The sequence below is a fragment of the Prionailurus bengalensis genome, chromosome D2 (genome assembly GCF_016509475.1).
Source record: "Prionailurus bengalensis isolate Pbe53 chromosome D2, Fcat_Pben_1.1_paternal_pri, whole genome shotgun sequence".
Lineage (NCBI taxonomy): Eukaryota > Metazoa > Chordata > Mammalia > Carnivora > Felidae > Prionailurus > Prionailurus bengalensis.
This window is the reverse complement of record NC_057351.1, coordinates 71,852,049-71,869,496: the sequence shown is the minus strand read 5'-3', so window position 1 is coordinate 71,869,496 and position 17,448 is coordinate 71,852,049. Positions and strand designations below refer to the sequence as shown.

The 17,448-nt window shown below is 33.5% G+C and overlaps 1 protein-coding gene across 1 annotated transcript in view; it reads right to left on the bottom strand.

Annotated features, from left to right (window-relative positions):
• Window positions 1–17,448, bottom strand: part of ATRNL1 (attractin like 1) — a 782,697-nt gene that overhangs the window by 469,400 nt on the left and 295,849 nt on the right. Inside the window, exons 23-24 of the mRNA XM_043597648.1 lie at window positions 15,400–15,478; window positions 13,181–13,338 (exon numbers count right to left, since the gene is read on the bottom strand). Of these exons, the coding sequence (XP_043453583.1) occupies window positions 13,181–13,338; window positions 15,400–15,478 (237 nt within the window). The remainder of the gene's footprint in view (window positions 1–13,180; window positions 13,339–15,399; window positions 15,479–17,448) is intronic.

The window sequence follows — 17,448 nt, the reverse complement described above, 5'->3', positions numbered from 1 at the left end:
AAGAAAGAGAAGTAAAAATCAAGTTGATAAAAACTGAGAACAAACTGAGGGTTGATGGGGGGTGGGAGGGAGGGGAAAGTGGGTGATGGGCATCGAGGAGGGCACCTGTTGGGATGAGCACTGGGTGTTGTATGGAAACCAATTTGACAATAAATTTCATATTAAAAAAAAATCAAGTTGAAAAGGAAAACAAAAGAAAGCACAGATTAAAGCTTAGAGGAGAGAAAAAGCACAATACATTCAAAGAATTGAAGGAATTATAGTATTACTAGATTGTGGAACTCAGAGGAAAGTCTGGTAAGATGTGGCTAAACACATGGACAGGACTAACTTTTGCAGCTGCTTAGAAGCCATTTTAAGCAGCTTGAACGTGATCATAGGGTTATGAGATGCCTTTGAAGGTTTTAGAAGTAGGTATAAACTGATTCAATTTGCATATTAGAAATATAATACTGGTTACAGCATGATATATACAATCAATGTAATATAATGATTGAAGGAAAACAATATTTAGGACAAGAGAAATAGGCACTGCCTTTAATGGAGTCACTGGACATTTCAAAGAAAAAATTGGAATACTGTCAATGCAATTAGTTGAATGTGTGTGTTGTATGTCTGTACACTAAAGAATAGATTGAGGCCAACAATCCAAACCCAGGTCTGTGGTTCAAGCAAAAGGGGGTGGGTATCTGAGACAAGCAGCAATGGATAATAAGATGTACGAGATATACTGGAACATACATGCAATGCCTGAACTGGTAACACTGATATATAAATAATCTGTATGTAAGTGACCATTGAGACTATATGGTAAATGAAACCAAAACAGAAGATTTGTTGTCTAAGAGCAGAATATCTCAAATGTCACCCTAAGGAACACAGGGATCTAAGGGATGATAGAAGGAAATACTTAAAAAAATAAATAAAATTGTGTGAGAAAGGGGGAAGGAAAATTAGGAGAATGTAGTGCCATGGAAAGAAAGAAGAGACAGTGTTCTAAAAACAGGATCAAATAATGCTGCTGACAGGTCAATTAAGACTGGAGCAAGAAGGGATACCTGGGTGGCTCAGTCGGTTAAGCATTCGACTTTGGCTCAGACCATGATCTCATGGTCTATGATTCGAGCCCTGTGTTGGGCCCTGTGCTTACAGCTCAGAGCCTGGAGCCTGCTTTGGATTCTGTGTCTCCCTCTCTCTCTACCCCTCCCCCACTTGCACTCTGTCTCTCTCTCACACACAAATAAATAAACATCAAAAAAAAAGACTGAAGCAAGAAGCTGAAATTTTAGGTCTATAAGTTTTCTATGTCCTATGCCTCAGTAGTTTCAAAGGAGCAATATGAGTAGAAATCAGATCACAGTACAGTAAGAAATAAATTTTAAATTACAAATTGACAATGTGGATTGCAATAATACATTTCTTCCTAATATGTAGTATAGTGCCTCAACATACTAGGCATACAATTAATATTTATTGACTTGAATAAAAGTAAAGAAAGAAAAACAGACATTTTATTATTTCTTTCCCTTTTTTCAAGCTTTTATTTAAAGTCCAGTTAGTTAACATACAGTGTCATATTACTTTCAGGTATATAATTTAGTGAATCAATACTTATATACAACACCCTGTGCTCATCACAAGAGCCCTCCTTAATCCCCATCACCTTTTTAACTCATCCTCCCACCGACCTCCCCTCCGGTCACCATCAGATTGTTCTCTATAGTTAAGACTTTGTTTCTTGGTTTTCTTCTCTTTTGAAAAACATTTCAATTCAAAAATACTCCTAGGAAAATATTTCCTCTCTTTGGTAGGCATTTTGAAATGCTTTGGATTGTTTAAACAGATCTACCAAATTATGTGCAAAATAACAAAAAACTGAAGTTGAAACATCCTCTTTGGGAATAGGTCAATAGTGATCTTGAGGATGATAGTCTTATTAATTATTTTGGCTGGCAATTCAGAATATACAAAATTCCTTTTTTAAATGTCAGATTTAAAAAAAATAAAAAAAATTATAATAAATACAACTTAGATTTAATTTTCAGAAAAAATTCTTCACAGTTCAAGGCTTCAGCCAGATGATCATCAGAATTTTCTTTCTAAAATGCACATTGCATAATTAACTCTGCAAATACTTTATCATTTTGTTCCAAGAAAATTCTTCTGCCACATTTCCTCTGTACTAACAACCACACTTGTATACCCAACACCACCACCCTGATCACCGAACACCATCACGTTGCTATCAGACAACCTGTTTTCCAACCATTAAAAATCAATTTGCTCCCTGATGAAAATTATTTAATCATAACTTTGAAAACCCATTCTTCTTATCTAGAATTCCCTCTCATGTAATATCCCTTTTCTGAACTCCTAGTTATCCTTCAAAACCTTGCTTCAACATAACTCTTACTAAGAACTTTTCCTGCTTTAATATCATCTCTGTAAAAATCACAGAGAAGGAAATATAATCTAGAACTCTCCAACTCATAAATATCTTTCACATCCATATCAGTGACAAATGGCTGATACAACAAATGGCTCAGAGAACATTTTATGACCTAAACAAAACCAAAATATGCCCCTGGACTCTATATAAAGATACTAAGAGAGTCTTTTCCCTTTCATCTCTGGGATAGCTAAATTTGGATGCTATAAATGCAACTAAAATAGAATACAACACAGTCAACATACATTGTGAAACTCAGTCAATTCAATAATTATTTATATAACACAGTATAAAGGATGCCAAGGGATATAGTTTTATATATAGTATCGTCATCTACAAATAGTGAAAGCTTTACTTCTTCTTTGCCGATTTAGATGCCTTTTACTTCTTTCTATTGTCTGATTGCTGTGGCTTGGACATCCAACACTATGTTGGGTAACAGTGATGAAAGTAAACATCCTTGTCTTGTTCCTGACCTTAGGGGGAAAGCTCTCAGATTTTTCCCATTAAGGATAAGGGTAGCTATGGGCTTTTCGTGTATGGCCGTTATTATATTGAGGAACATTCCCTCTAAACCTACTTTGTTGAGAGTATTTATCATGAATGGATGTTAAGAGATGCAGTTTTGGGAAATACAGTCAGAGGGTGAAATTGGGTTCCTGGAAGTTCCCAAAGGCATTTCCTCTGGATGCCCTGTTTTCTAAGCCTACAATGTCCCTTGTTTTACTTTAAAGGTAATTTAAAGCTGTATTTCGATATCTACAACTGAAAGAATGATTATTAATATATTCTGTGAACTACATAAGGGTAGAGACTACATTGTATTCTATTCTATTCTATTCACTAGCAAAATGTCTTATATATGATTGAAACTTAGAAATGGCCTGAAAGTGTAGCCAAAATTTTATACAAATGTTCAACAGCTGCCATTTCTGTAAGTACTACTTTACAAGTTTTTCACTTATAAAGTTAAATAAATTTTTATAAGTTTTTCACTGACTCAAAACACAGAAGCTACTTTAATAAGCAACAACCATTACTATGTCTTTTTATTTTGTTCATTATAGAGTTCATAACATATAGAGTTCTATTATCATACAAGTTTCATCCTTTAATAACAAGATTAGACTCAAGTTGGATCAACCTAAATGAAGTATTTTTCTACTTTCCTGCATATCATTAAAAACTTCTCCTTATTCAAGTATTACCTTTTAAATTGATCTGTTCAATCTATTCAAATATATGTGCAAACATTACTACTGAAAGTGCTTAAAAGAATTGTGATGGAAAAAACTGCCACATAAAATTATGAAAATACTATTGATATTAATTCATGCAAAATCTATGTGAAATGTTTGGCTTACATGAAAAGATATTGTTATGCAAACAACAAATAATTAAATATTAAACTCTTCATACATCTTTTATGTTTTAGCATGTAAGAATGCAAAGAATTAAATTACAGACAGAAAGGCTAAAGTAACCTGAAGCGCTTTCTTTTAACTATATTTACAATGTTCTCTCCCTATACAGTAACCCTATTGATACAAGTATTAAAATAAATTAAGTAAAAGTGATCATAAAAGTTAAGTGTTAATTTATCTCAAAAACAACGTTTGCTTGTTAGAAATATCACTGATACAATTCTGTGAAAAGAAAACAGTGATATTTATTTTTAGAAATTTCTTGGTATCTCATGGTTATATGGATATTTTTCAATAGAAATTAGGGTTTTTTTGCACTTTTTTTATTTCAGCCACTTTTCAAAATAACTGTTTCCATTGAGTGTAGTTTGTAAATATTTATGAACAATTTTATCTACGGATTGTAAATTTTCTCATAACTTGCAGCTTGGAATCCACAGTAGTATGTACTTTTGAAATCTAAAATACACAGACATATGTCTGCAACCTATCATTTACCTACAGTTACTTGGAAGCTTAAATCTAAGGTACTAAATAAAACACATTACAAACAAAAACATAAAACCACATATACAGTAACTATATATAGTCATAGTAATATATATAGTTATATATGTTATATATATAGTGACTATATAGAATTATAGTAACATATATAGTTACTATATATGTGGTTCACTTATTTGGTGAACAAACCTATGGACAGCATATTTATTCATATTTACATAATTTATTCATAATTTATTCATAATTACATGTAGAATATCTACCTCCTTCCAAAATGGAGGGAATAAATTTATCCTTCTGCAAAAACAACAAGTAAAATAGATAAAACACATGAAGCACCTGTTTTCAGAAATGGGCTATCAAGCAGTGTAGGACAGTAATTCCTGAGTGAAGAAAAAAATGAGGTGAGCATTTAAATGTCACAGATTATTGTGATTTTGAGGCTGCATCAAAAGGACAGTGAACACATGTGTATCCCAGAAATTTTCTGGAGTTGAGGAGATAAAACTGACAATCTGCAGAGGCCAAGGTAGCTAGAGTTTATAGGAAAGTATAGTAGAGAAGACAGAACTTCCTAGAGTGCTATGGAGATTTTCTGAGGATCCCCTTGAGTCGTCAGGTGAAGATTACTTACTGACAAAGAAACTATCCAACATTGGGGAAAAATCCATCTGAAAGGAACAGAGAAAATAATTCTCAAAACTCACACAGAGTTGGGAATATTTCATGGTCCTGAGAGTCAGAGTGGAAAACCTTATAATTCATACATCATAAAATACAGTACCCAAAAGAACAGAGCCTCAGTGATGAAAAATTAACACCAGGTTAAGTGCTGCTTTGTTCCTACCTAACAAAACAAAAGTAAGCCTTGTAAAGATCATTTTTTACAAGAAAATTAGCTCCATCCCAAAACAAAGCTAAAATTTATTTAACAAAATAGAAACATACCTACCACCCAAAAAGGTAAAATTCAGAATGTTTCGTATCCAATCAAAATATGACCCATAAGGAGCAGGAAAATAAAACAACAGAAAAGAAACTCAGAAGAGATACAAATTATAGAATTTGTAGATAATTTATAGAAGAGTTATAATAACCATATTCCATATATTAAAGAAGGCAGAAAAAGAACAGAGTATGTTAAATAGAGGCATGGAAGATATTTTCTAAAAAACCTTATCAGAATTCTCAAGCTAAAAAATATAATATCTGAGATGAAATATACACTGAATGTGATTAACATGAAATTGGACACTATAAAAAAGATTAATAAATTTCAATTACAGGAAAAGAAAATATCCCAAATGAAACACAAAGAGAAAAAAAAAAGAATGAATAAAAAACAGAAACAGAGCATTAGGAAGCCAAGGAACAATTTCAAGCAGTCTGATATACATACAGTTGCAAGTCCCAAAGGAGAAGAAAGGCGTAGCGGAAAAAAACAATTGAGAAATATGGTTTTCCAAATCTGGTGATGAGTATAATTTTATTTGTATATAACGTTCAGTAAAACCCATCCACAAGAAAAAAGAAGAAACCAAACTTCTGTACACCATTATCAAATTGGCCAAAAAGAGTGAAAAAGAGAAAAAAAAAATGCAGAGAGAGGAAAAAAAACCATCACATACAAAGAATAAGGTTAATAGCAGATTGCTCATTAAGAACAATGCAAGCCAAAAGACACTGGAGGAACATTTTGAAAGGAAAGAAAGAAAAAAGCTACAATTTAGAATTCTTCAACTCCCCCCAAAAGTGAAATAAAGACATTTTCAGAGTACACAATGATATAATTCATTGCCAGCAGATCTACACTGAGTGTGTAAGTCCTTGAGTCCCTTAGTAGGAAAATGAGACTAGATAGAAATCAGATTCTACAAAAAGGAAAGAGGAAAGATGAATTTTTTATTGTTTTTTTTTAATTTTTTTTAATGTTTATTTTTGAGAGAGAGGGCACACACGCACAAAAGGGGGAGGGGCAGAAAGAGAGGAGGACAGAGGATCCAAAATGGGCTCTGTGACCACAGTGAGCCCAAAGCAGGGCTTGAGCTCAGGAACTGAGAGATTGTGACCTGAGCCGAAGTTGGATGCTCACACAACTGAGCCACCCAGGCACCCCTTAAGTTTAATACATTAAAAAAATTGAGTGATGTAACACTACCTGTAAGTAAACAATGAAAAATTTAAGAAGTACAGTAAAACCTTGGATTGCAAGTAACTTGTTTTGCAAGTGCTCCGCAAGACAGACAGACATTTCTAATAAATTTCAACTTGATAAATGAGTGATGTCTTGCAATATGAATAGTATGTGATGCCGAACATCATATGATCATAACTATGCCAATGGTTATGAAATCTGCTTTGATACATGAGTGCTTTGGATTACAAGCACGTTTCTGAAATGAATTATACTCACAAACCAAGGTTTTACAGTATATGAATAAAATAACACAATATGGAACTGTAGCTATAAGCCAACAGAAATAAAATGAAATCATAAAAAAATGCTCAATTTAAAAAGGCAGAAAAAGAACAAGGAATAAAGACCAAAAGAAAAATAATAAACAAATAATAAGATTTAAATCAAAAGATATAAATATAAGTATGTCACATGTACATGGTTTAAGATTGGATAAACTCCATGCTGTCTAAAAGATACCCACTTTAAATATAAAAGCAAAAATAGATTAAAATTAAAGGATGAAAAATGATACAGCATGCTATAGCTTACTAGAGAGGGAGTCAAGAGGGAGGAGTAGTAGGACGATGCTATGCTTGCTTCATCCCTTGAACACAGCTAGATAAATATCAAATCATTCTGAACACCCAAGAAATCGATCTTAGGACTAAGAAAAAAAATGGAAGTATGAGATGTGAAGATGTGATCTGGGGCCCACAAGAATCGTGTGTGCTATGAAGGAGAAGGAGCCCTGATCACAGAGAGAGGAGAGAGGGCGAGAGACAGCAGAGTACGGGGACTGCACAAGAAAAATACTTTCCCAAAACCACCGACCAGGAAAACAAGAGGAGCTAATTATCATGAATTTTTAAAACCAGTGAAACTCAAAGACTGAAGTTTTAGAAGCCCTCTAAACTGCCATGGCCAGTGTGGAGCCTGGCAGGCACAGCAGTGCTCCTGTGGAGGAGGGCAGAGGCCCTGGTGGGGACAGAGCAGTCTGAGGATCCCCTGGGTCACACCTGGAGAGATGGTTTCCCTTCCTGGAGTGCATTTGGGAGAGGTAACACTAACTCTCAGAAGACAAAAGAGCCATTGGGCAATACTGCACTGCCCCATTCCTTAGCATAGGAGAAGAGACACCTGCTGAGGGCTGTTAGCCTGGACACCAGCCTGGTCTGACCCTTCTCCCGAGGAACAGTGTGGGTCACCAACACACCAGATCCCTAGAATTTGGAGTTTGGAAACTCAGCCAGTGTGGCTGTGGTAAACACAGGTGCATTGCACTGCTGGGCAGGCAGACAGCCGAACACAGGGTGAAAGTGGGAATCTAAGGGAGGCATGGGACACACGAGGGGAGATTGTTCATTGTTCCGAGGACTTCCTGGACAGTGGCAGATGCAAATTCCCCTTTCCAATGACGAGCACACAGGCTGGCGACATTTTTCTCCCTTGCCCATTAGTACAAACTGACTTTAGTGAGCAGAACAGTGCCCACAGCAGAGGCCTAAGCTGCTTAGCCCAAGTTCCACCCTGCTGTGCTCTGCAGGTATGTCTATACTAGGACAAATGTGCCTGAGAGCCAGAAGAGAAGTGGGTCCCTGCACCAGAAGACCCGCAAAAACCTCCTGCGTGGACCAAGTCTACTGACCATACAGTGCTGAAAAGGTTCAGCTCTAGTGGAAATACAATCAGGCCTATTTTAAAAAGCAGACTAATAGACACCTAGTTAAAATTCAACACACTGGCCAAGGTCCAAACATCCCCCACTCCAGACAAAGAGAAACTCTGCAGAGGACTGGCCTAACCGAAAGAGCAGCCAAAACACAACAGCAGAGCACACACAGCATACACCAAAAACTTCCTGAAGCACCAGACCTGGAAAGCATATGACCTAATAAAGTCATTACTCTCAGAAACAAAAAACATATGAGGCTTTCCTGACACAAAGAAGACAGAGACCTAGACAAAACGCCAAGATGGAGGAATTCATCCTAAAAGAAAGAACAAGAAAAGGTCACAGCCAGGAATCTAATTGAAATAATAGATGTAAGTAATATCCCTGATCAAGAATTTATTTTTTTATTATTTTTTTGAAATGTTTATTTTTGAGAGAGAAAGAGCACCAGTGGAGGAGGGGCAGAGGGAGGTAGAGAATCTGAAGCAGGCTTTGCACTGTCAGCGCAAAGCCTGACTTGGGGTTCGAATGAACAAATCATGAGATCATGACCTAAGCTGAAGTCAAACACTCAACCAACTGAGAAATCCAGGTGCCCCCTGATCAGGAATTTAAAACAACAATCATAAGGATCCTAGCTGGACTTAAGAAAAGCATAGAAGACATCAGGCAGTCCCTTACGCAGAGATAAAAGACCTAACAGCTAGTCTTGCTGAAAATAAAAAATGTAACCAAGAGGCAAAACCAATTGGTTCTAATGAACACAAGGGCAGAAGCAGAAGAATTTATAAATATCATAGAAGGTAAAATTATAGAAAATAAGCTGAAAAGAAGAGGGAAAGAAAAACATTGGATCACAAAAGTAGACATAGGGAACTCAACAAATCCATAAAGCATAATAACATTCATATCATATGAGTCTCAGAGAAAAAGAGAAGGGGAAAGGGGACAGAAGGTTTATTTGAGCAGTACAAAAAGACTGAGATCATACCATGCATATTTTCAGACTCCAACACTCTGAAATTTGAAGTCAACCAGAAAAAAGCCTGCTTGATATTCTCTCTCTCTCTCTGCCCCCCACCCCACTCACTTGTCTCTCTCTTTTTCTTTCTCTCTCAAAATAATAAACTTAAAAAAAGGAAATTATACAGTTTTCACCTTAAGAAACAAGAAAAGAGGAACAATTTACTCAAAGTAAGCAAAAGAAAGGGAATAAAGAGTAGAAATTAATGAAATTAAAAAAATAGAGAAAATAAATGAAACCATCTGTTCCCTTAAGAAAAAAAAATCAATGAAAGTGACAACTCTCTAGCCATACTGACAAAGGGGAAAAAATAGAGAGAAGAGAAACATATTATGAATATCAGAAATGAGAGTGATGACATCACTAAATAACATGTGAATATTATTAATCTTTTGCCAATAAATTCTACAAATTAAATCAAATGGGAGAAATACAACTGGAAGACACAAATCGATAGAGCTCACTCCAAAAGAAATAACCAGAAAAGTTCTAAATCTATTAAAGAAATTGGATTTTTAGTTAAAACCTTCCCACAAAGAAAGGTGTATTAGTCCAAATACATTGTGTTGAATTCTACCACAAATTTAAGAAAAAATAATAATAATAACAATTATACACAGATATTTAAGTAAATTACAGAGGAAGTAATATTTCCCATTCATTTTATAAGACCAGCAGTACAATGATACAAAGTCAAACAACATTACAAGAATAGAAAGCTATAGACTAATAGCCCTCATAAATATAGGTATAAAAATTCTTAACAAAATTTTAAAAAAGCAAATACAATGATGCATGACAAAATAAATGACCAAGTGGAGCTTATCACTATATAACAAGATTGATTAAACATTCAAAAGTGGATTGGATTCAAAAGTGGATTTCAATTCTATTAGCAAATATATACTAAATAAAATAATCTTACTATTTTATATTTAATAATTACAGTTTATTATAGTCCCAAAAAACACACATACTCATATGCTTTAATATGACATATTCCTCAGAACTAATGCAATGACTTTAATCATAGAGTAGGAATTCAGCTCTACTCATTTTGACCATCACAACTGGACTCTAAATTTTATTATTTAGGGAGAGTAGAATATTTCAACTTTATTACACATTCAGGTTTGGCTCCTAGAATATATTACTAGTATGTTCTCAAATGAAAATCCAATTTAAAAAGTTAATATTTAGTCATTAAATATTCATTAAAATTCTATAGTAACTATGTAATTTGCTTAAAAATGAAATAATTAGATAACCAAGACATGAAGAACATAAAAAAAAATTAAAAATGTAACAATTGTATCAGTTTTAATTACTACTTAATAAGGTTAATAGATGAGCCCTTTGGTTGCCTTTGAACATAATTTCAATTGGCCAAGGGAAATCTGATTCATATTTCTGTATAAATCTTAGAAAATAAAATGATATATCTAACATCATCAATGTCAAAATTTTTAAAAACTATATGGAAATATTTCCAGCATTTTTGGACTATAACAGTGTCGAAATAAATCACCATACAATGAAGAAATAAGTTTATCAAATAATTGTCATTACTGAGTAGTAATTTATAATACTTCTTGAATAGTTAAGTAATTTCCTTAATTTAGATGTTAAATTAGCCTTAAAAGTAAAGACAATTTTCTCATAAATATATGACTTTTAAAAATACTGTGTTCCCACAAATCACATAGAAAATAATATTAAAAAATAATAATAATCCAGTTAAGAAATGGGCAGAAGACACGAGTAGATATTTTTCCAAAGAAGACACACAGATGGCCAACACACACATGAAAAGTTGTTCAACATCACTCATCATCAGGGATATATAAGTTAAAACCGTGATGACATAACCTCCTCACACCTGTCAGAATGGCTAAAATTAACAACACAGGAAACAACAAATGTTGGTTAGGATGCAGAGAAAGGGGGAACCCATTACACTGTTGGTGGGAATGCAAACTAATGCAGCCAATCTGGAGAACAATATGGAGGCTCCTCAAATAGTTAAAAATAGAACTGCCCTATGATACATCAATTCACTACTGGTATTTATCAAAAGGATACAAAAATACCAATTCAAAGGGACACATGTACTCTGATGTTTATAGCAGCATTTTCAATAATAGCCAAAGTATGTAAAGAGCCCAAATGTCCATCAACTGATGAATGGATAAATAAGATGTAGTATATATGCATGTATGTACACACACACACACACACACACACACACACACACACACACAGGAATATTACTCAACCATCAAAATGAAAGAAATCTTGCTATTTGCAACAACACGGATGGAGCTAGAGTGTATTATGCTAAGCAAAGTAAGTCAGTCAGAGAAAAGATAAATACCATATTATTTCACTCATGTGGAATATAATAGATGAAAAGATGTACATGGGTGGGGGAGAAGAAAAGAGAGAGGCAGACCATAAAACAGACTCTTAATTATACAGAACTGAGGGTTGATGGAGGGAGGTGGGTGGGCTACATGAGTGATGGGTATTAAGGAGGGCACTCGTGACGAATCACTAGATTCTACTCCTGAAGCCAGTATTATACTGTATATTAACTAACTAGAATTTGAATAAAAACTTGAAACCTAAAACTAAAACCCGTACAAACATTTTCAGTCACAGATCATAAACTGTCATTAATATAAAAGGGGAAAGAATAATCTATAATTTTTTTGAGAGAAGAATATGTGTGGATGTGTGCATGTATGTGAACAGGGGAGGGACAGAAGGAGAGGGAGAGAGAGAATCTTAAGCAGGTTCCACGCCCAGCACAGAGCCTGACATGGGGCTCGATCTCACCACCATGAAATCATGACCTGAGCTGAAATCAGGAGTTGGACACTTAACCAACTGAGTTACCCAGGTACACCATGTAAATTTTAAAAGATTTTAAAACATAATAACCTAGCACAGAGCTTGATATGTATGAGATATTCCAAAAAATAATCTGAATTCCATCTAATCAAATAACCAGTCATAAAAGAATGAGTATATGAACAAATTCCAACATTACGACATACAGGCTTTTCTTTCATAAAAGCATAAATTAAGAGCACAAACCCTGAATATTTCAAGATAGAAAGAACTTCCTAAATGTTTCCCTAGCAATAAATCTAAAGCCTTTTGCAGCCTATCACTAAACACAATAAAAACTGAAATATACAAAGTGAAAGATAAAAAGATAGAAAGAAATATGTACATATATAGCATTAAGAAACCAATAGTGAGAAGCAGTGGATCTTAAAGAACTGTTAAGTTGCTTACCTTAAATTTTTAATGAAAGTTTAAATAATGTTCAGTATATAATAAAGCAAAAATGAGATTCTAAACACAGCAAATAATTTTAAGTAGAGTTGTAGGAAGAGAGTATCTAACCCTCAGGTGAAATACACAATTAATCAAAAAACCCAATCTAATTATTTCAAGTTTTGATGCATTTTTTAAAATATTTATTCATTTATGAGAGAGAGAGACAAGAGCGTGAGGGGGGAGGGGCAGAGACAGAGGGAGACACAGAGTCCGAAGCAGGCTCCAGGCTCTGAGTTGTCAGCACAGAGCGCCACACAGGGCTTGAACCCATGAATCCGTTAGATCATGACTCGAGCTGAAGTCGGACGCTTAACCGACTGAGCCACCGAGGCGACCCTTGATACATTTGTAGAATATGATTTCACTGAAAAATTTGTACACCGATTGATTCAATATCATAAGTATGAATTATTTTTATAAACATTCAACGTACCCTTTTTTTATCAAGGTTACATACATTTTTCATGTTTTTCGAGAAATAAAAATCTTATCCATATCATTACTTTGAACAAAAGCAGCACTGTTTTTGTGAAAAAAATATTCAATGGTCATTATGTTAAATACTATTAACACTCACCTGTATTTTAATAGGCCAGGAAAAGTTGCTGACATACACATAGAATGTAATGTTAGGATTGCTTCTGAAGTTAAATTTTTCATAGGAAAAACTATCTCTGTATTCCTTTATATTAGTCTTGGACACTATAGGAGTCTCCTCCCCAGATATTGTTCCAGCTAAAATGTAAATAATAAAAACAAACTGTAAATTTTCATATTAGGAAAAAAGGATATTTTTACTTAAAAATAGATATTTACTTAATTTTTATAACTACACTTATAAAAACAATTATCAAAATAAACTTCTTTAGTATTTAGAGTGACAAAGGAGAAATAAGATTAATCATAAATGTAATGGAAACAGTATAAAATTATTTTTTTTAATGATACCACTGATTAAGTAAGTGCTATGGACTAGGCACTGGTGAAGAAACTTTATATTCTTCTCTAATAACAATTTTACCCCCAAGGTATTCCATCTCTTTTTTCAAATTTAAACCTGAGCCTCAGAAAGATTAAAACACTTGCCTTAATTTTATAGCTACTGAATGGTAAATTTCTCTTTGGAACTCAGGTATCCGTTAGCTCCAGACACTGAATTCTTTCTATTCACTACTCCACAGAGCCTCTCAAAACAAATCAGGACATATTTCACATGTCTCAATCCAATTAAAACATAGAAAAGAAATCAATTTATTTGTCTTAACCACAAATTGAACCATCACTACTTTGAATAAATTGAAACGAGGCTATAATTTAAAACATGAGATAAATGTTCAATTAGTTAAACACATATTGCATACTCAATAAATATTTACTGAAATTAACCAAATGGAACAAAGCATTTCCAACAATCTTACCAAGCCCTCTACTTTAACAAACAGTAAAAATATTTAGAATTAGTATACTGGGCAACTGAATTAATTTCTAACTCATCACCTATTCCAAAAGCACCTGGGTTGCTGTTTTAAAAAGCAGGTTTCATGAACCCATCTCCCAATCTGATAAATCAAAATTTCTGAGATTTGGTTTTGGGAATCTGAAAGTTACAAGAAATTTCTTGCATGATAAAATCATCATTCTAATCTAATTGTAGAGGTTTTGTATATTTTTGTTGACAGATTTTAGAACACTTCTGGAGTCAGTTTATTATGCCAAAGTAATTTTCAAATTAGTAATACAAGTTTTCATGAATTCTTAATTAATGAAGCTCACAGTCCCAAGATTTTACTATAAGGTGGACACCATTGTAGCAAAATGTGTATATATTTGCCCAAACTTCTCATTTTTTTAACACATGTAATATAGGTTCTAGAATTGCAAAGACTATCTCACTCTTGAATTCTATGTCTCCATGATTCTACATATTAAAAGAGCATAATGACCTAAGAATACATATATTTTCTTTTCTTTCTTTCTGTTTTTAGTAGGCTCCGTGCACAGTGTGGAGCCATAGTATGGGGCTAGAACTCACGACCCTGAGATCAAGAGCCCAAGAGCTGAATGCCCAACTGTCTGGACACCCAGGCACCCCAGAATCCACATGTTTTCTTTAAAGAGGATTCCAACACATTGTGCAACAGTATAGCTTTGATACAGAAAATAAAAATCAATAGAATTTCTTAGTATGTAAACACAAAAAAAAGTGAGCATACTTTTTCATAATCCAACAGACAGTTTGTATTTCATCTTGGTCCTATTTTTTAAAAGTCAAAATTTTCAAGTTCTAAAACTTATTATAGAAGACATATTAAGGAGAGGGTTTTTTTTAACCCTTTCTCAGCATCAAAGCTGACAAAGGTGTTGGTATATTTCTAAGTTTGAAAGGAATAAAAACCTATTAACTTATCAACATGCACAGAATTTGTCTTATATCAATATTAAGGTTAATAATTAAATTTATAGCTTTATGATAGTGAGTCAAATAATTCAAATCACAGTCCCAATCATTAAAGAAGTACTCTATCTTAATTAAAATCATAGCAATTCATAACAATGTCTTTTTAAAAAATTAAGTGGTGTATATTTGTTACCCATCTGATTTAATTGAATAAGGGACAAAGTTAAAATAATGAAACTTTATTAATAATGCTACTTATTACTTGTACCTGAACCAGCACAATTATTATGACATATATATTTTAATTTCAATTTTTTGAATTAACAAAAAAAAGATCATGTTAGAACATCTTCCATATACAAACAAATGTAAAAGATGTGACAACAAAATTCTCTTACCTGTTGAACCAACTGACCATGTAATGTTGAGATTAAAGTTGTTTGATGCATTAATCGAAATATCCAAATTTTTGTTTGACTACCAAGAAAAAAATTTTGGGGTTACAAAAATCAAACTACACTAAATAACGTTTTATGTTTTAATTATGCCCATGCTACAGTTCACAGACTGGATACATTTTGTCAGTATTCAACCAAGTGTAGATGTCAATTACACCATTTTAATGAAAAAATATAGGTGATAAATTCAAAGGTAGTTTAAAGTTTCCATTTATCCTCTCTACTATAATCTAGCCTTCTGCCTGTAAACCAGGGGAGCTGTGATTCATTGTTTGTATTTTGATTCTCTTGCTTACCTGTAGTTAATATGTAAACGGCACAGGTTTTAATTAGTCCAAAGTAATTTTACACCAATGTAAGATTGTTGTTTTATTGAAAAACTTTTTCTTAGGTATTTATTGTATTACTACACATTAGTTTTTTACACTTTTTTTGTTTATTTTCTTTTTGAAAGAGAGAGAGACAGAGTGTGAGTGGGGTAGGAGCAGAGAGAGAGGGAGACACAAAATCTGAAACAGGCTCCAGGCTCTGAGCTGTCAGCACAGAGCCTGTCATGGGGCTAGAACCCATGAGCCATGAGATCATGACCTGAGCCAAGGTCGGACACTCAACCAACTGAGCCACCCAGGCGTCCCTTATACACACCTTTTGTAGTGAAAAAAACAAAAAACAAAAAAACATAAATTACATAAACTAGAACTCTCAGGTAAAAATGGATTAAATTAAATCTGTTGTCAAAATGTAGGAAATGCATCAATAATTAATGCATCTATTTATTATTATCTTTTATTTAGGATAAGTAGGAAGCCCTGACCACATATTAATTTCACTAACTGTTCCAAGTTGAGTATATCTTTAACTATGAATTCTATTTATAAAATTACGTATAATGATATTATAAGCATTCTTAGAGGCAACTCTCATGCTTAGTTTAGCATCCTACAGTTTCAAAGAAAATGTGTCCGAGCTATTGGCTTCAACTAGACAAGACAGTAGATATAAAACAGAAAGCTGTGACATCTGGAACCAGTTGATATTTTCAGGAAACTGAAAAAGGAGAGGATGGTCAAGAGAGAAGCAAACTAAAAGTATGCCTAATCTGGACCTACACTTGTGATACTATGGATAATATTGTGGAAAAATGGTATTCACATTCCAGATGTTCCAAGTGTAATAAAGTTTCTCATGTCTTCAAAGAAGTACGTAAGTTTGTAATCACTATTAAACATTCAAGAGGCCAATGGTAAAAAATGAAATTCTGATGCACACTACAACATGGCTGAACCTTGGAAACATTAGGCTAAGTGAAATAAGCCAGACACAAAAGGACAGATATTGTATGGTTGTACATGTGAGGTACTTAGAATATACAAATTCAGAGACAGAAAGTAGAATAAAGGGACTGCGGCAAAGGGAAGAAATGAGGAATTATTGCTTAATGGATACAGAAATTCTGTTTGGAATGATAAAAAAAAATTGGTGATAGATAGTGGTGATGGGTTGCACAACACTGTAATTGTACTTAATGCCACCGAATGGTATACCTAAAAATGATTAAAATTATAAATTTTATTTTATGTATATTTTACAATGAAAAAGAAGTCAATGGTGATTACGGTGCATTTATAAAATCTTTCTTATTACAGTGAACAATGGGGTTTCTGACATTTCTAATGTCTTGGTTAAAAAAAACACAATATAAGTAAAAAGAGGGTTATACTTAAAACATTATACTTTAAAATTCTTATTTAAAAGTCAAAACGTTAAATGTATTCCAAAGAATATAGACACTTCTTAAAATCTAAAGAATAAGGCATAACATTAAATGAACTGTTCTACTTTTTGAGAAGAGATCCTACTTTACTGTAAAAGAAAAATTTAAGAAATTATATTATTTGTTGGCAAGTCCAATAAAATACTTTAGAGAAGCTAGCAAATGGCAAGATATATTTTGAGGTTTCATCTATTTAAAAAAACTATTAAAATATA